The 20,809-nt window shown below is 40.6% G+C and overlaps 1 protein-coding gene across 4 annotated transcripts in view; it reads left to right on the top strand.

Annotated features, from left to right (window-relative positions):
• Nucleotides 1-20,809, top strand: part of SPOCK3 (SPARC (osteonectin), cwcv and kazal like domains proteoglycan 3) — a 390,950-nt gene that overhangs the window by 205,245 nt on the left and 164,896 nt on the right. For all 4 annotated transcript variants that reach the window (XM_074951110.1, XM_074951111.1, XM_074951109.1 and 1 more), the window contains exon 4: nucleotides 5,209-5,323. In XM_074951110.1, the coding sequence (XP_074807211.1) occupies nucleotides 5,209-5,323 (115 nt within the window). The remainder of the gene's footprint in view (nucleotides 1-5,208; nucleotides 5,324-20,809) is intronic.

Raw genomic sequence — 20,809 nt, 5'->3', positions numbered from 1 at the left:
CCCACTCCAATCTTATTCCAGCTCCATGCCTCGGCATTTTAGCTGGTTCTTTTACTTAAAGGCCAGTAGCAAGGTCTCCTAATCTCTATCTATTAGGCTCTCTTGGTGGTCTTTTTAAATCTAAAGCTGCACTGGGCATTCCTTTATGGTCCTAGTTCAGAGTGGCGGGGGAGGGGGAGTCATCCCCAGAACCATTAGAATATTGTGTGTTCTGGAAAATATAAAACAGATGGACTAATTGGCTTAAATTTGAGTTAAATTTTACTGTTAAGTCACAAAGATGATTTTTGGGGTACCACTTAGGAGTTCTATTTGAAGGGTTATTTTTGAGGGTCAAATCTTTAGCTTGGAGATGGACAGTGCAAAAATACTTTGCTTAGTAAAGAAATGTGATTATCAAAGTTTGCCTTTCAGTTAATCATCTTGATGATAAAACAAAGCAGCAATTTGTACTTGTTGTTCAACTTGCAATAGAAAGAAAAATCACAGATTTGATTTGCAAGGGACTAGGTCCCTGTGATTTACTTCAGAAAGAACTATGACATATCTTGCTATACCTGCAATTTAAGCTGCATTTTGAGATTTAAATGTCTACATTCGGGGATTACAATAATTAAGTCGCAATTGCTAAAAGAACACCATGTTTGAGTATTGTATTACCCAGACACCAGCAGAACCTAGCCGGAGCATGAATTTCTTCTTCATTATCACTAAACCTGTAAGTTATCCTCAATGAATAAATGATGCCAAATCATTTCCAGCTATGCGGAATGCATAGAGAATAATAGGAATCCAATTGGGAGGCTTGTGTAGCTGGGCCAAACCAATTTCTTGTATTATTTTTTTTTTTAATGCTTTGTGGTTCGGCTTGCTTGAGGACAGACCTATAGCCACCTTTATCTATTGATTTGTTACACTCTCCATCGTAGTTTAGAGTGTAAACTTCATTCTAGATTGTGGTGCAATACATCTGTAATTAAAGTACCTTCATACGTTGTTTCAGTAGGCCTTACAAGAGGGAAAACATGGATGCCAAAAATCTACGAGGGATGAAAGTGCCTTAATGATCATTGTTAATTTTCTGACTTGTGGCTTTGCTGTGTTTCCACACATGTTGAGGGTTTTTTTAATTCAAAGCTAAGTAAAGACATCTTGATTAAATTTGGAAGTGACATCAGTGTATCCCTACGTAAAGGCAGTTTGGGGTGATTGGAATCTGAATTAATACTTTGAGAGCTAAATCCACAAAGGGAATTTAAGCTCAATGTGGCAATGCCTAACTTTAGTTATTCTTCTGCCTAGTATGTCCATGTTCCTTTTGAGGATTCTATCTCCATTTTGGATTTGCAGCTATGAGCCATCTTTTGGAATTAGCTCTCACCTGGTCCAGGTGCTTTTCTTGCAAAAACCCAGGACAGCGGTGGTGCATCGTATGCTCCTCTGGTACCCTATAGTTGGGTAGTCAGAGCACTCACCTAGGATGTGGGACACCCAATTTCAACATCCTCCCCCACTCTACACACACCTGTTTTGAATCAGGTACTTGAAACCAAGTCTCCCACCTCCCATGTGAATGCCCTAACCACAGGGACTTCAGGGACTCTGGTGTGGGTCTCTGTCTCTCCTGTTGAAGCTGTTCCACTTTGTATGAAATTCTTAAATATTAATTGAAACAGGGACTGGACTCTGGATCTCCTAGGAGAGTGTGCTAACTGCTAAGGTATATATATTATTCATTTATTCTCTCACTCACACTCACACCAATAAATGATTATTTATAAAAAGGCACCTACTGGGTTAAGCAGCAGCTGAGCAGGGATTTTGAGTATCCACATTTTGTATTTAGGTGCCTGAAGTGGCAGTGAGGTGTCAAAATCCCTGTGTGGTTCTAAATGTATTTTTGGGTGGCAAGGTGATGGACTGAGAAGTACTGTGGGATGTTTGGGCAAGCGCAAAGCGCTGTCTGACCTAGAGCAAGTAATGATGTAAAACAGTGCCTGCAAGTACAGTGAACTCCACCTACAGTGGGCATTGCTTGCCCAGACACTTTGGATACAAGCCAAATATTTATATCACAATTTCTTTATGGCTTGGACTATCATTTAAACATATACAGAAGATATTTTTCCCATTTGTTTTCCTTATCCTAGTTTCATTTTGCAACATCTTCCTCCACCCAATGGCCTTATTCTTTATTTCTATTCCTCAGCATCGTCCCTTCACTGGCAAAGCTTGTTTACCTCACAGCTACATAGCTCTGTATTCTCACCTCTCTTTCTCTGCTGTTCCGATCAAGTGATTCTGCCCAGATATCTCCTCACACCCTACTTGCATTCTCTGCCATATCTCTCTCTCTGCAGTTGTGGTTAGATTTCCCTCTTCTACTGATGGCTTCACTTTTCCTCAAGGTAGTCACTTCAAGCGCACATTGAGTCTTAACTGGTTTGCAATGAATGCTGTCTCAAAGTTGTTGGAAAATCAGTTGATGATTCTGTGTAGTAGTAGCTACATGTGAACTAATTCAAGTAAATCAGTGGAAACATTTATTTTTGCATCAGTATGTTTTATTTTAATACTTTTTACAACTTTTTCTCCAAATCGTTTGGATTCTTCGATGTGGTTTATTTGTATCCAAATTGTGTACATTATCCTCACTGTATTTCTACATGGCCCTTCAGTTTTGAGGATTTGATTGGACAATGATTTCTTCCACGTTGAATATGTGCCTGGATGCTATGATGATAAGCACCATCAAAATAAAGCTTCATGAACATTTTCTGATCCATTTTTTGTGTTTGTTCCCCAGTATCTGAAGAATTCTTGATTTAAAATAAGATATAAACATTAATGTATATTGATATGCTATAATTGATGTCATTTTGATATGTTGCTGTATGTATATTAAAATCAAAATAACTTATTAAAAGATACAATAATACAAGATTGGGTAAGACTGAACAATGAAGGGTGCATTAAATTGTTCATTCTTCCATTATGAATTTAATTGTAACAGATCAATCACCTTAAGGGAGCATCAACACTGAGAATTCCTTTTTTGTTTGTCTTTATAAATATTTAATTTGAGGGGCCAGTTCCTCTCTTGATGCAGAGTTAGTGCTATAGTTGCCACTTTTGCACTGCTAACAAAATAGCAAACCATGTGTGAGCTGGATTCCAGAAAAGCAGCTAACATTCCCACTCTACGCCTGGGGGAATTCCGCACCACTGTACATGCACAGAATGTATGTCCCCCACAGATTCCTTTTGCTTCCCTGCAGAAAAATGACTTTCTGACAGGGAAGCCACAAGAGCGGATATGTGACCCTCCCTAGCAGCATGTTTTGGGGGCCCAGAGCAGCCAGCAGAGAGGTAAATCACTGGCACAGGAGGCAGGTCTGGGAAGATTCAGCTGGTGGCTCCTTCCCTGTGCCGGGCTCAGCTGCTAGTTCCAGCTGGGCTGAGGAGGACAGGACTTCCTCTTCCCTTGCATGGCATTTGGGGCCAAGTCAGCCCCACCCCCAGATTTCTCTGCTGGCTGAAGGAAGCTCTGCAAACTCTCTCCCCCCCCCCCCCCCGCTTCCTACACCCATCGCTCCTCATCTGGAGGGGGAGGGATCCCTGTACAGGGAGATGCTCCCCTATTTGCCCAACCCCCGTGCATCCAGATCCCCTCGTACCCAGACCCTCCTGCCAAGCCTCACCCCCACGCATTCAGAACCCCACCCTTATGAGCCCCACTCCCCCTGCACCTGGACCATCCAGACAAGCCATCCGCACCCAGATCCCCATCTCACCAAGAGCCAACCAACTGCATCTGGCTCCCCAACCCAATGAGCCCCACTCCCCCAGCATTTGGACCTCCCATTGAGCTCCCCAGACCCTCCTGACAAGGTCTACCCCCACACACACCCACCCAGATCCCTCCCCCGCTGAGCCCCAACCACCTTCACTTTGAACCCCCCCCCCCCGCGGACTCCCATTACCATTGCACCCAGACCCCCCAACAAGCCCCTATGCATTCAGATTCCCCCCTGCACCTGGATCCCCCACTGAGCTACCAGCACCCAGATTGCCCCACACACAACCCTCTTAACCCACACCTGGATCCCCCACACTAAGCTCTCCACACTTGAATCCTACCTTCTTGAGCCTGCCCGCGCACACCCGATGCACCTGGCACAGAGGGGTAGGGTCCTGGGGTGTTTCTGGGACAAGCCCAGTCCTTGCGCTGTGTCAGGGCTCACCGCTGAGCCCTTTTCCTGGGGGAAGCTGCACAGTGATCTCCCACATCTGTGCAGCCCGTGGCCTGTGCGCTCCAATGCCATGCTGGATTCTCCACGTTTATTTGACACACAAAATTTACAGAATTTTAAAATATTGTGTGCAGAACTTTTAAATTTTTGGTGCAGAATTTTTAATTTTTTGGTGCAAAATGCCCTCAGGAGTACCACTCACCCTACTCTGCATAGTAGAAAAGAGAAGGTAAGGCCTGAGCCTTCACGTTCCTCTGAATTATATTCAGCTCTACCTCCCCATTTAATAATTCACATCTTTGGTAGGCTAGTGGGGTGTCCTATGGTATTCCTTCAGAAATACCTTGTGATTTTCCCTGCTGTCTTTTTGCTTGCGGCTACTTGTTTTAAAAGTCTACTTAGCAGTCAGTGCTGGCGTCTATAAACTTTCATAGGTCTAAATATCATATGAATTTCCATTTGTGTGTGCTGGTAAGCTAGGGAGGAGGGGAGGTTATTTCGGATTTTTAGATATATTGTAAAACATGCTTAATTTCACACACTTTTAAAAAAAAAATCCTGAGAATCTGCTTTTCTCTTTAAGTGAAAGTTGAAAAAGTTGCACAGCCCAAGTTTGTGCATCATTGATTGTGCTGTTTTGCTTTGTTCTGCTATTGAAAGTGTTGAAACAGAGTTGTGACTTGATACAATCTGATAAATTAACTGAATTATAAGTATTTTAAAATAAATGAGAACAAGTAGGAAAGTCAGTTAACAAAGAATGATTCTATTTAAATAGTTAGAACATTGATTTGGTTTATTATTATTTAAATGACGGTAGCATCTAGGAGTCCCAGTTGAGAATCAAGGCTCCATTGTACAAGGCGCTGAACAAGCAAACATGTTAAATAGCTAATTTACTGCAGGATATTTACTAAAGAAAGGTTTTAAAATATTTTTCTACAATTTTTTTTAGCTTTAGACCCTGCTAAAGATCCATGCTTAAAGATGAAATGTAGTCGCCATAAGGTATGCATTGCTCAAGACCAGCAGACTGCTGTTTGCATTAGTCATCGGAGACTTACACACAGGTAAATGATTTAAAGTAAATGTTATTGATTAGTTTACTGTCTTCACTAAGGACTACAACCTGTAAACAAATTGTAAATACTTTAGTTTCTCTGCAACATACTGTATAGGGGGAAATTGAGATGAAGATTTTTTTTAATAGTTTTGCACTGATTAATTACTCTGATCGTTGCATATTTGTACATGGTGTGTTATAGGATGTACACATATACATAGAGTAAGCTGCTGATATAACTACTGCTACGTTCAAGGAAATAGTGTTTATACCAATTGCAACAAAAACAATTATCCCAGGAGATAATCTTCCACTGCTGTGATTTCATCTTTTTTTTTTTTAATCTCTTTAGAATTCCCAGTGTTCTTCCCTTCCAAAGGCTACATTATTATACTATTGTTATACTATTGTGCACACATTTGTCTGACTGTACTTGGATAAGGTACATCCCAACATTTATTTGGTGTACCTTTTTTGCTTAGGTGTAATATTCACCCCCAGGTTTTTTTGATGTAGTATCATTTGAGTTCTATACCAGTTACACACAATGAGCAAATGTGTGGTACAGTTTGCATAGGGTCAGAACGTGGACTATTTTCCCCCTTGTACTTCTCTTTTGGGAACATATTTAATGTTTTAGCTGTGAAATATTAAAATGTATTTTGTAAGAAGAGCAAACTACTGTACATAGGCCCCAATTTAGCAAAGCACTTGAGTATGTGTTGAACTTCTATTAACTTTAATGGGCCTTAACAACCTGCTTAAAACTAAACATGTGCTGAAGTGCTGAGTTTGGGGCCATGATGAAAATGTTTAACCAGTAACATAATAATAATTCTTGGCTGGTGAAAACTATATTTAAGGGGAAAGTATCAAGAGTTTGAGGTAGAGCAGTTATAAACCTATATTCGTTAAGGAATGTTCTCAATTTCCTAATATCTAGTCATGCTGAAATATATCTATAGCTGATCAAAGAAACAAGTTAGTATTTTTTGTGATGTAAAAAGTAATGTTTTAGACTGTGCAGCCACAATTATTTAACAAAAACTATTTGTAGGGTTATGCTTTTGACATTAACCAATGATGGTGTAAAATTAGAGATTTTGGTATTCAGATTATAGAAATTGAAAGAGTTCTTGTCAAATCACTTTGCTAATTTCAGTTGCATTCAAACCATTGGGGGAAAATATCAAGGCCGGGGTTAGGGTTGCCAGATGCAAAAGGACAAAATAATTGTGAGAAAATATGTTTATATTTCTAAGAGGGTGTTACATAAAAGAAGAAAAATAATAAATAAAAAAACTGTGTAAAGTAGATGCTGAAAAGTCCTGAAGACTAGCTGCAATTGCCTACAGTATTTGCATAAATATTTTTTTTCCATGTTGATTAAATATTTGTAAAAGGCCTTCTTTTCCCATTGCCCTTGATCTAGTACAGGAAGGTGGGCTTTGGTTTTCAAAATGCTGTCTGAATATAATCAAAACTCATTATGAGAATTTTTAGAATGGTAGAAACTCAGTAGTTAGAACTAAAAACCAGGAAACTTATGTGAACTATTCAGTATTAAGCCAGATCTGTGCACAGAGGGGACCCTACATGCTTGGATCTACCCTTCCTCCCAGAACAGTGGGATAGTCCTTTCTGTCATGGTGCATTCTCTTCCTGAAGAAGTGCTTTCCTTGCAATTTGTGGCCTGACCAGGGTGCAAGTGGTGGGAAGGGAGAACAAAATATATTGTCCTTTTTCCATTAGGTGAGAAAGGTAATACAGCATTGGGCTCCATCATTCTTTATTTATTTGTCTTTATGTATAATACATTGTCCCTTCTTTTGAGCTTCCACACATCTGCTCACTGGGACAGCAGTACATAGGGTGGGAGGAAAGGCAGGGCACTAATGGGGGCCAGCCTCTGTGCAGACCTCTGAGGACCTAGCAGGTTTTTGTGTAAGACCCATAGCTTTTTTTTCCCCAACAATGTTGTATGGATGGAACATCTGAGAATATATCCTTGCAAAATTTCATCCTTAAGAACCTCCACTCATGTTTTATTCCTCACAGGTAGGATTGTTTTCCACCACAGTCAAGGCCAAGATGATCTATTTCTCTTGTAAAATCTGTGTAGGGGATTTTGGAGAATTAATTCTCCTGGGGAAAATCCACACAAAGATCCACTCAGATCTTCCCATTAGGGCACATTAGCTCTAGTTTCCGCACTGCCAGTTTCCACTGGCTGTTCCAGGAACGATTCCCACTCCTTCAGGGGAGTTGTACAGGAAAAACAAGGCAGCCCTGGGTTGTACTCCTCCCTCCCCACACCCACAGTGTTCTATGGGGCTAGATGGGTGACAATGTGTATGGTTCCCCCTTTCCCCAACCCAGACTCACCCAATCTCTGACTCTCCCCAGCACAGTTCCTGGGCTGTGTGAAGAAGCCTCTATAAAATGCGGGGGGCATGGTGCTACTGAGGTGTCGATATTCCTCTGTGCATGTGAAAGCATGAGATCTGTGTCATGGATGCCCTCTAAGTGAAGATCTAATAGGGTGGGATTTGGTCCAAAATGTATATTTGTCTGTCTTATCTCACTGAAATGCATTGGGCTACTTGTATAGGAGAGGATATCTCACCTAATTAAAGGTTACTGGATTGGAGCCTTTAAGTAATAGTGAGAGAGTGAATAAATAGGGGAAAATATGGCATTACAAATTTTCTTGTGATTTTATCTTTTAAAATTTATTTTCATTTAAATCTACATATGTGAATTCAATGTTGTGTGAAAGTATGGTTGTTGCCTTATTTATATATAGCCAAATTATACATAACTTTATATTGCATGGATTTAAGGATGTTGTGAAGTATAACTTTGTTTGAGATAATTTTAATTATAATACCTTAAATGACATATTAACAAATTAATTGTGATATGTTTTATCAAAAAGTAATGTAGCTAGTATGAGACTTCACTCTGCAACAGATCCCTGATAGAGAAGTGCGAGAAGACAAAATGTTAATTATTGATTTTTGTTGATTAGAAAATGAAAATTGAGATTACGTGGTGTCAAAAATAATAAACATTATTACTTCTCCAGAAGTAAAAACACTTTAATGCGTTGAGTTTGTATTTTCTGACATCATACATAGGAACCCAGTACTCCTCTCTAATCTGTATCACTACAGAATGTGCTTTCATTCTTCATTCTTGTGATACTTTTAATTGGAAACAGGGTCAAATGGTGTATGTAAAAATATTTTTAAAGTACTTGCTCTGTGTTAGGGACAAGACTTCCAAAACTGATTTGACCAATATAATAAACTTTCATTTTCTCCTATAATAAATGCATGCATTCATTCTATGTTTTAGGAGTCTTATTCAGTTGCTCGTAATTTTCTATCAGGCTTGTTCTTGTGATACATTGATATGACACATACACATTAGCTGATTCGCCTCTTCAGAATGCACTTAGGCTGTGTACATCATCATTAATTGCATCAATGAAAAATTCATGTCATTCTTTTTCTTTTGTTTTTGTTAAGTAGTTGCCAATGTAGGAATCATATTTGCATTACTCATAGAACATAATTTACACATAGACCTGATCTGCCTGTCATCATTTGCTTTGGAGGACCTCTTTTATTTTCTATCCTTTATTGTTGTTTACTGGTACCTTGTTCTCTGATGGAGAAGGCTTTAGAGATGGAGAAAACAGATTCAGCAATTCATCTTTTACAGGTGGAGTAAAGGCATTCTGATCAGAAAATCACCAAAAGAAATCTGAAGAGTGCTAAACATGTACATAATTTTAAGCACAAGTATTGCCATTAGTTTCAATAGGCTTACTACAGAAAACTGCAATATCAAGCTCTTCCATTAAAATTCTTTGGTGGATTGGGGCCCAAATACATATTTATCAAAGTAAAAATATTTAAACTCAGCTTGTAGGCAGAAAAGGAGGAAAAATATCTCAACAGCATCTTCCCCTACTTTGAAAAATTTCCCTTTTGTTTTTATCTCATGTGTGTTCAGCTACAGGAGACATTTTACAAATGAGGGCACATTCAGTTAAAACCTTATCATTGTAAAGACCATTCTAAGCTTTGACTAGTGACTGCAAGGAACTGGCAAAGTGCCAAGTGATGAGTTGCTCAGTAACATTTTAGATACATGTTTCCAGAACATGTAGATTGAGACACAGAATGTGTACACTGTTTTGTGCTAAACACCTAGATCCAGCATCATCTGGGCTTCTTTGATGTTGTGGAGCATAGTGAGCAACCTTACACTGACTGCTCTTAATGGAGTCTGATAAAACACAAAAGCCTTGTTCTCCTCTTGCGTAAGCATAGAATGATTTAACCAAAAATGATCAAATACAATAGCCCTTTTTGTAAATAAAGTGAAGAGGTATCCATCTAACAGAACTGTTAGATGCACACCATTTTATTTCTTAGATTGAGCCTTCTGCATTACGTTGTGAAGGCTTGTTTGTTAGTTTGTTTTTAAATCATAGCCAGGTCTTTTTTTTTAGTTTTATTGGCAGATCCAAAGGTAGCACTTTGGGGTGGATCATTTGGACTGGCTTTAGGATATCGAGGATGGTTTCCAAGGTGATTTTCTGTATCCGCTCAAGTTTTTAAATTGCCACCACCCTATTCTGCTTCAGAAAAGATGGATCCCAGCTGTTCATGCTGTGTGCTGTGAATGGTGGTGAACACACACACACACACACACACGTCAATTTTCCTTACAAGTTTGGGGGGCTAGATGCTCCTAATCCCCCATCCACTCTGGCAAATTTTGAGGTAACTTTCTCTCTTTTTTTCAGTTATTTTAGAATTCAGAGTAGCAAGCAATAGTAATATAATGTAAATGCTCAGAATCCACTTCTTTTGTCCCATAATTACTGATATGTAGGAGGTCCTCAGGGAAATATTGTATAATAAAGGGGCATAACTTAAATAAAATTTATGAACGCCAGACAATGTGTATATCTTTATCATCATCTCTCTCATTCCATTATCTAACTTACATTCTTCTCCATTCCCTTCCTTTTTTCCTCCATTCTGTGTACTGTTTTTTGTTCCTTTTTATGATTCTCTTCCCTTTTCTCCTTTTTATTTCTTTGAAGAAAGCATCTACTTTTCTTTCACACATTCACACCTATTCTCTGTTGGCCTCCACCTTGTCGGCTCTTATGTGGTCTCTTCAATCTTTTTATTTGCTTCTTGTGATAGTTTTTCCTGTGCTCAGTCTCATTGCACTGTCACCTTTGCCATCACCTGTATTCCATTGTTTCTTCAAGGTCTTCCCATGTTACTTTAATACCAATACTTAGCATTCATACGGTACTCTACAGATTTTTATTAACCAGTAGGCACCTGTGATAAATAAGTAAGAATATCCAATTAAAGCATGCAGAGAGTTGTTTTCTTGAATGCACAGAGGACAAACATGAACATAGATGAAAAATTAATTATCTCATGTTCAAAGTATGACCCTGAGGAGCAGGGCCAACACTGAAAAGGATACCGCATAATACAGTAGCTTATAATTATTTACTAGTTGTTTCCCTATCACCAAATTCATCTTTCTTACCTTAGAAGAAAAGCTGAATAGTAAGAAGTCAAAATATGGAGAGAAAAAGCCAAGAAGTAGAAAAAATAAAACTGACAGTGCTAGGTATTGGTTGATGTCCCAAATTTTCAAGAGTCTGAGCACCACGTGTAAACATAAGGAAATAATGTCCAGTGAATATTATGGTCATAAAACTGTTACAGCTTCACCTTATAGTTAGAAATGAAAACTGCAATACCAAGCTCTTCCATTAAAATCTGGATGCACTAATGAAATAGTGTTGAAAATGTTCCGGCCCACAACCCACATGCATCTCACTTGTGAAGTGCCAAAAGGTAAGCGGTTGCTGCACTCGTTTCCAACTGTTTAAAAGTAATATAGCTATGTCCTAAGCCCCAATAAAATTAATAGCAATGAAAAGTGAACTAGTACAATCAAATAGCAAAATGGATAGCAGCTACCCACATGACAGGAGTAGCGTTATATCGGATCGCGTTATATCGGGTTAGAGGTATATTGGAATTGGGAAACGTTCAGAAAAGGGCAACAAAAATGATTAAGGGTATGGAACAGCTTCCATATGAGGAGAGATTAATAAGACTGGGCCTTCTCAGCTTGGAAGAGAGACAGAGATATGATTGAGGTCTATAAAATCATGACTGGTGTAGAGAAAGTAGATAAGGAAGTGTTTACTACTTCTCATAACACAAGAACTAGGGGTCACCAAATGAAATTAATATGCAGCAGGTTTAAAACAAATAAAAGGAAGTATTTCTTCACACAATGCACAGTCAATCTGTGGAACTCTTTGCCAGAGGATGTGGTGAAGACCAAGACTATAACAAGGTTCAAAAAAGAACTAGATAAATACATGGAGGACAGGGGCTGGATCACTTGGTGATTACCTGTTCTGTTCTTTCCCTCCGGGGTATCTGGCCCTGGCCACTGTCGGAAGACTGGATACTGGGCTAGATGGACCTTTGGTCTGACCTAGTAGGGCCATTCTTATGTTCTTATACAATACTAAAATAAGATATGTCTATGCAAAACATGAAATAATGAAAATGAAACTGTAAGCAACTCTAGTGTAATTGTGTCAAGCTGTAATCCCAGAACCAGGCCATTACTAAAACCAGACTGTTAATTACTGGGAGGATTAATTCCCTCCGACTGTTGTAAAGTATATCCTTTTCTGTTATGTGCTGATTAACCATTGCTAATTAACAATTGCTTAGTAAATGTAATCAAGCTAGCTATTTCATAAATTCAAACCACTAAATACATAACTAATTAGACATATAACTGTATCAATCATTGAATTACTGATTAATTATTTACATACCCATCTGCCCAAAACTTTTCATGGCTACTCAGGGACAAATCCTGAATGCAATGTGTGGACCAAGAGTTGTAATACTCCCCCTATGAGGTTCATGCATTTTTTTTTAAGGTTGTCACACAGTGACATGAGCAAATTAATTTAACAAAGCATGCCAAGAATACTACATTTATTAAAGATGGTGAAATCGGTTTTATCTAATCCATCCCTCTGCCAGGATGGGATATAGTCTCCTGATAGATTTTATGTTAAAATTGATAAACATTTGATCTTATTCCAAATGCCGAGAAGATGCTACATAATGTATGAAATTTCAGATTGCTATATTGAGTCAAATCATTGGTGCCTCTAGTTCCTTATCATGTCTCAGAACCCTGCCTCCTGCCAGTGCCTTCAAAAAAAAAATGGAGGCAAAATGGGAAGGGGGAAAAAAAATCTATCTACTTATTTATATGATCCTTATTACCATAGCATCTAAAGATATATGGAGTACTTTAACATGAAGAAACATTCCTTTTCAACTCAGAGGTGATCAGCTTTGCTCCTTGAGGCATGAGATTTGGTTAACCTTGTCCGTGATGGATGCTGTGACAAAACCTAAAATAAATTCCAAGTGCTACAGTACTGTAATAGTAGTTCTACTGCATTCAATACTCAACTTACTCTGTTACTACTCTGTGGCACTACATGGCTAAGAAGGTGATGTCTCTAGAGTTAATAAATTATTGACCCCAGATGGCTGAGATGGCTACCAAGTAGCTGAAAAATGTTATAATATACTTTTTTCTGTTCAAAGCATTTTTACGCACATTAACTAACTCATGCTTGTAATACCCATTTGTGCTAGGTAAATAATATCTTAATTTTATGTATGTAGAAATTGACCTAGGGAACGAAGTTTTCAAAAGCACCCTAAGGGTCATTTAATTTTAATGGGGCTTCGGGTCTTAAATCACATAAGCACTTATTAAATATTTCATCCTCAGACATTTTTTTTCAAAAGTGACTTAGACACTTAAGAACCTAGCTCTTGTTTAGGCATCTTGAAAATGTCACCCTCAATATTTGGCTAGCCATTGGTCAATTATGTATTCCATTAAAAAAAAACACCCAAAAACCTGTGTTAGTGGAAGTTAAGTTTAAGGTTTCAGTTGTGTGGAAAACAAGAAATTAAATATAGAGTTGCAGTAAGGTTTTGTTGCCAAAGTGGAAAAGAATAAAAATGAGAAAGTAAATTTGATATCAGAAGTGGGATACATTTTTCTTAAAAGTCTGAACATAAGAATGGCCCTACTGGGTCAGACCAAAGGTCCATCTAGCCCAGTATCCTGTCTTCCAACAGTGACCAATGCTAGGTGCCCCAGAGGGAATAAACAGAACAGGTAATCATCAAGTGATCCATTCCCTGTTGCTCATTCGCAGCTTCTGGCAAACACAGGCTAGGGACACCATCCCTGCCCATCCTGGTTAATAGCCATTGGTGGACCTATCCTCCATGAACTTATCTAGTTTATTTTTTAATCCTGTTATAATCTTGGCCTTCACAACATCCTCTGGCAAAGAGTTCCACAGATTGACTGTCCATTGTGTGAAGAAATACTTCCTTTTGTTTGTTTTAAACCTGCTGCCTATTAATTTCATTTGGTGACCCCTAGTTATATTATGAGAAGAAGTAAATAACACTTCCTTATTTACTTTCTCCTCACCAATCATGACTTTATAGATCTCGATCAATCCCGTCTTAGCCAACTCTTTTCCAAGCTGAAAAGTCCCAGTTTTATTAATCTCTCCTCATATAGATCCCGTTTCATACCCCTAATATTTTTTTTACCCTTTTCTGAACCTTTTCCAATTCCAATATATCTTTTTTTCTATATGGGGCTACCACATCTGCATGCAGTATTCAAGATGTGGGTGTACCATGGATTTATATGGAGGCAATATATTTTCTGTCTTATTATCCGTCCCTTTCTTAATGATTCCCAACATTCTGTTGGCTTTTTTGACTGCTGCTGCACATTGAGAACTATCCACAGAAAACAATCCACAATGACTCGATCTCTTTCTTGACTGGTAATAGCGAATTTGGACCCCATCATTTATATGTATAGTTGGGATTATGTTTTCCAATGTGCATTACTTTGCATTTATCAACATTGAATTTCATCTGCCATTTTGTTGCCCAATCACCCAGTTTTGAGAGATCCTTTTGTAGCTCTTCACAATCTGCCTGTTATCTTGAGTAGTTTTGTATCATCTGCAAATTTTGCCACCTCACTGTTTACCCCTTTTTCCAGATCATTTATGAAAATGTTGAATAGGACTGCTCCCAGTACAAACCCCTGGGGGACACCACTATTTTTACCTCTCTATTCTGAAAACTGACCATTTATTCCTACCCTTTGTTTCCTATCTTTTAACCAGTTACCAGTTCATGAGAGGGCCTTTCCTCTTATCCACTGACAGCTTACTCTGCTTAAGAGCCTTTGGTGAGGGACCTTGTTAAAGGCTTTCTGAAAATCTGAGTACACTATATCCACTGGATCCCCCTTGTCCACGTGCTTGTTTTTACACCCCTCAAAGAATTCTAGTAGATTGGCGAGGCATGGTTTCCCTTTAGAAAATCATGTTGACTCTTGCCCAAGAAATTATGTTCATCTACGTGTCTGACAGTTTCGTTCTTTACTATATTTTCAATCAGTTTGTCTGGTACTGAAGTCAGTCTTATTGGCCTGTAATTGTTGGGATCATCTCTGGAGCCCTTTTTAAATATTGGCATCCCATTGGCTATCCTCCAGTCATTTGGCACAGAAGCTGATTTAAAAGATAGGTTACAGACTACACTTAGTAGTTTTGCAATTTCACATTTGAGTTCCTTCAGAACTCTTGGGTGAATACCATTTGGTCCTAGTGACTTATTTCTGTTTATCAGTTTGTTCCAAAACCTCCTCTAATGACACCTCAATCTGGGTCAGTTTCTCAGATTTGTCACCTAAAAAGAATAGCTCAGGTTTGGGGATCTCCCTCACATCCTCAGCCATGAAGACCAATGCAAAGAATTCATTTAGTTTCTGCAATGGCCTTATTGTCCTGGAGTGCTCCTTTAGCACTTGATCGTCCATTGGCCCCACTGATTGTTTAGCAGGCTTCTTGCTTCTGATGTACTTAAAATATTTTTTGCTGTTACTGAAGCCTGATTAATTCAGGATGGCTTAAATGTTATGTTCTGTATTTAAGAGCCCAACTTGACACCTCTTGTCATATGCAGTAATCAGCTTGCAGCAGAATAGATGCCTGTGACCTAGTGATGTGGAAGTCAAAGGAAGAACTGAATAGATAAGTGCACTTAGTGTGGTCCCCTTCTGTGCTTCTAAGTGGCGCTATACCCAGGGGTTTAAACAGAGGGGCCAGTAGGCTTTTTTCACTTGCTCTGGCACATAGAACACATGGTCAAGCAAAAGAAATAAAGAAGAATCATTGCATATATGTATGGGGAGGATTCAGGAAGGTATTGAGCTGTGTGGTAGACTTGAGGTGGGCTAAAATAAGGATGAAGTTATCTGAAGGAATACAATTAGAAAGATAACTGAGCTGTAATTCTGTGATGAGTATCACCTTAATCGATCAGTCCTTCAGCCCTCATATAGATTGCTCCAGTCACAACAGGTCTTCCGTTCTTCTTGTAACCTGGCCTTCCTTCCTTCATGTGTGGCCATGTTTTTTCACGATAAAATCTTCCCATCTCTTTGGAGGTCGGCTGAGTGGTCGTTTCAGTTCCCATGGGTACCACTCAGTGACAGCTGCAGTCCATCGGTTGTCAATGAGCCTCGCTGTATGCCCAGCCCATCATATTTTATTATGCCTACTCTCAACAACATCATGCACTCTGCTCTGCTGTCTGTTCACTTCATTGGGGACACAGATGGCTGATCGAAATTCCCAGAATTCTTCTTTCCATCGTGACAGATAGTTGCTGCTCCAATGTCTTCATCAGCGCCCACGTTTTGCTGCCATACAACATTACTGGCAGTACTGTTGAGTTGAAGAGGCTGGTGCATGTTGCCTTGTTGATTTTTCCTTGGACGATATCCTTGATAGAATTGGATGCGCACCAACCTGCTTTCTTTCTTCACGAGTGTTCACCTTCCCGATCGTGGCGCATGTTAATTTATTGGCCCAAATATACATTTTGCTCACCTTCTATTTGCTCTCCCTTGACTGTTGATTGGGCTTTTGGCAAAGTATCTGATCACATAAATTTCATTTTGGAGCAGTTAATTTTCAGTCCAACATGGCTTTTTTTTTTGTTGAGTTCTCACAGCATTTTCTGTAGTTCGATAGTATTTTCAGTGATCGGCACAATATCGTCTGCAAATCTGAGATGGTTTAACTGCTCTCTGTTGATGTTGATTCCACACTTCCAATTCATCTGCGTCATTACCATTTTGAGGCAGGCTGTGAAGAGTTTTGGTGAAACCGTGTCTCCTTGCTTCACACTTTTCCTAACTGGGATGCGAAGTGGAGTATCAAATAAAGTTATATCTGTAGTGCAGTCAGAATGTGCTTCCTTTAATACTTTGATTATAGTTTGTGTTGATGCCGTACTGTGAAACAGCTTTCAACACTGCGTTGATCTCTACACTGTCGAACTCTTTATCATAGTCAAAGAAGGCAATACGTAAAGGGAATATGTATTTCCTTGAGTGCTCCCATAGCTGGTATATCGTGAAAATATGGTCCATTGTGCTGAAATTCCTTCGAAAGCCTGCCTGCTCTCTTGGCTGCTGCTCGTCAAGACTCTGTGAAAGTCAGTTTATTATTTTGGTGAACAGCTTGTAGATGTGTGAGAGCAGACATATTGGATGATAGTTCTTTAGATCTTCACGGTCGCCCTTCTTGTACAGCTGGACTCCTTCCAGAGAGAGATGATATATTCTGCATATCCAAGTAACAGCTGTACCTCTGAGCAAGGGTTTCCCTGAGGTCTTGGCCTACAGCTGTTATCATTTTGATTTTCAGTCCATCTTTTCCTGGGGCTTTTTCTTCCTTTATTTGGTGACCTGCATGTTGAACTTCGCTGATGAGGACTGGGAGTACATGCTTATTGGTCTGTTGAAGTGTTGGTACTGAGATACGAACAGTTCAGTGTAGAAATCTTTGCAGACCGTATCCATCCCTGTTCTGTCAATGACTGGTTTTCTGTCCCTGTTCTTCAGCACCATTATTGTTAACCTGTACAGTGTCCATTCCCTTTTGCATTTTTTGAGGCTTCTGTGATCCTCAGCCATCTTTAAGAGCATTTCATTTCGGTACTTCTCGACTCCTCCTTTAGTCGTCGTCTTATCAACTTGCAGAGGAGGGAGCACTGGAGTTCATCACCACTAAACAAATAAACTGGCCCCAACTACTTGTGATGAGTATGCAAGCTTGAATTGCACTGCTCTTTCTGTTAAAGCTTATTACTGTTGAAATCTTACCTGTAGGAACTGTTCTTTGTTACAAGATTAATCTTAATTTACATTTATTTCCTATCCACTATTTTTCTATTAAATAGAAATAATCCATTTCTCGGGTACAAAGTGCTCTAGCTACTATGCAGCCTGTGTTTTCCACAGCAGTAGTGTTAACACTGTGTGCATGCATGTGTGCATGCAGGTGCACAGGAATTGTATTGGCATAGTTTAATACATGTGACAAAGTTCTGTCCTTGTCTCAGTGGGTCCAACGCTTCCTGGCGGATTTCGCAAGCTCAGAGACTCACTGTGATCCTCCATGTAGAGTCCTCTAGAGTCAAGGGTCACAGCCATTTTCATCATAAGCCAGCAAGGGAGGTGAGGAGAAGCCACCATCCCTCGCACAGTCTCTGTTGTCTCCCAGTCTCAGTGATTAATCGGGGAGGAGAGGGGGGACCTCCAGCCCAGGGACCCTAATAGTAGCAGCTATGGTAGCTGACTTTTTGGAAATAGGACATGTACAATTCCCTGGGCCGCTTCCCCACAGTAGTCCCCACTCAATATCTCCTTCACTGTTACCTCAGGGCCTCCTTCCTTGTGTCTGTTATGATTTGTACTGCTTAGTTCTTTCAACAGCACGGCTTCCTCCTACAGCTCCTGACACGCACACCCAACTGACTAACTGGGAGGCTTTTAACTAGTTTGAGCCAGCCCCTAATTGGCTTCAGGTGTCCCAATCAACCTAGCTATCTTCCCTGCCTTCTGGAAAGATCTTAATTGCCCCAGGTGTCTTAATTGACCTGGAGCAGGTGCCATTTACTTACCTTGGTAATAGGGATTTGTTTAGCCTGGGGCTAATATTTCTGTCTCCCACAACTTTTCTATAGCCATTTGGCCTTGCCCCGTCACACATCCTCCCCTTCCCCTCACCCCCGCTCAAACACCATAATGTTGGACAACTTGGGACGCCAGGCCGTGTGCTCGTGATAGACCATCAGCGTTGCCATGGTGGCATCAAGCCCTGTGCCATATGCAGAACTGGAATGGTTGGAGGAATAAGAACCATGTGGTGACCCTTCATTCTTTTCCTTATTACGCTGCATCCACTGGAGGGGTGCATGGTCCGTCACAAGAGTAAATCGCCAGCCTACGAGGTAATAACGCAGTGTCTCCATGGCCCATTTGACAGCAAGGCATTCTCTCTCTCGACTACTGCGTATTTCTGTTCCCTTGGGAGAAGCTTTCTGCTTAGGTAGAGGATTAGGTGTTGTTCTTCTCCCACCATTTGCGACAGAACCGCCCCCAACCCCACCTCAGAAGCGTCTGTTTGTAAAATAAATTCCTTGTTAAAATCCAGGGCTATGAGTACAGGGTTATTACAGAGGGTCATCCGAAGGTCTGTGAACACCCCCTCTGCTGTGTCAGTCCACTTCACCATGTCTGGACCTTGGGCCTTCACCAGGTCCATTAGGGGACTTGCCCTAGTGGAGAAGTGGGGAATAAAATGGTGGTGGTAGCCTACCACGCCTAGGAACGCGTGGACCTGCTTCTTTCGGGTCGGCCAGGGCCAGTTTTGAATCGCCTCTAGCTTATTTGTTTGGGGCTTCACTATGCCCCTGCCTACAATATATCCAAGGTACCTAGCCTCTGCTAGCCCTATGGTGCATTTAGCAGGATTAGCTGTGAGGCCAGCCCGCCTTAAGGTGCGCAGTACTGCCTCAACTTTCTCCAAGTGGGTTCCCCAGTCTGGCATATGGATGATGACATCATCCAGGTATGTGGCTGCATAACTAGTATGGGGGTGCAGCAGCTTATCCATGAGGCACTGGAATGTGGCTGGGGCCCAATGTAGCCCAAAAGGAAGGACGGTGTACTGGAATAGACCATCCGGGGTGGAGAACTCTGTCTTTTCTTTAGCTTCTTTGGTCAGGGGAATCTGCCAATATCCTTTTGTCAGATCCAGTGTAGTCGAGAATCAGGCAGTACCCAGTCGGTCAACCAGTTCATCGATGCGTGTTATGGGGTATGCTTCCAATGGGGATACTTCATTCAGTCGGCAAAAGTCATTACAGAATCTCGTAGTACAGTCAGGTTTAGGCACTAGAATGATTGGATTGGACCACTGACTGTAAGATTTTTCAATAACCCCTAATTCTAACATTTTCTTTACTTCAGCTTTGATTTCTTCTCTTTTGGCTGCTGAGATTCGGTAGGGTCTCAATGTTACCTTGGCTCCCGGGATCGTGCGGATATGGTGATAGGTCTCAGTCGTCCGTCCTGGTTTTGTAGAGAACACATCTCGGTTGTGATTAATCATGTCGGCTGCCTCGATCTTTTGGATTGGCGTCAAGTCGGGTGATATCCTCGCTTGCTTGTGTAAATTATCCACCTGGGGAAGGATCTCCTTGGTGACTAAGCATGCCTCTCGATCGTGCCAAGATTTTAGAAGATTGATGTGGTAAATTTGCTCCGGTTTCCGGCGGCCTGGCTGCCGCACCTTATAGTTCACCTCTCCTACGGCTTTGATCACTTCATAGGCTCCCTGCCATTTGGCCAACAGTTTACTTTCTGCTGTGGGCACCAGTACCATCACCCGATCCCCTGGTTGGAACCATCAAAACTTTACTTGGTGGTTATAATGGGTTCGTTCGGTCTCCTATGCTCTCTCCAAGTGTTCCCATACAATGGGTGTAACTCGGACTATCCGATCTCTCATCTGCAATACATGCTCGACTATGTTCCTTCAAGGATTTGGTTCTTCTTCCCAGGCTTCTCTGGCTATATCCAATATGCCCCGAGGGTGGCGCCCATATTGGAGTTCGAATGGAGAGAAACCCGTGGAGGCTTGTGGAACCTCCCGGATGGCGAACTTGAGGTAAGGCAATAGGGTATCCCAATCTTTCCCACCCGGGCTCACCACTTCCTGATCATGGCCTTGAGGATCCTATTGAATCTTTCCACAAGGCCGTCTGTTTGCAGGTGGCATACAGAGGTCCGTAGAGTTTGTACGTGGAGCAATGAACAGAGATCTTTCATCAACTTGGAGATGAAAGATGTCCCTTGATCAGTCAATATCTCTTTGGGTAGCCCAACCTGGGCAAAGATCTGTACTAGCTCCTTAGCTATTGTC

This window comes from Natator depressus, chromosome 4 (genome assembly GCF_965152275.1).
Source record: "Natator depressus isolate rNatDep1 chromosome 4, rNatDep2.hap1, whole genome shotgun sequence".
In the NCBI taxonomy this organism is placed as follows: Eukaryota; Metazoa; Chordata; order Testudines; family Cheloniidae; genus Natator; species Natator depressus.
Note: the sequence above shows the minus strand (reverse complement) of the source record. Positions and strands in the feature narration are given on the sequence as shown.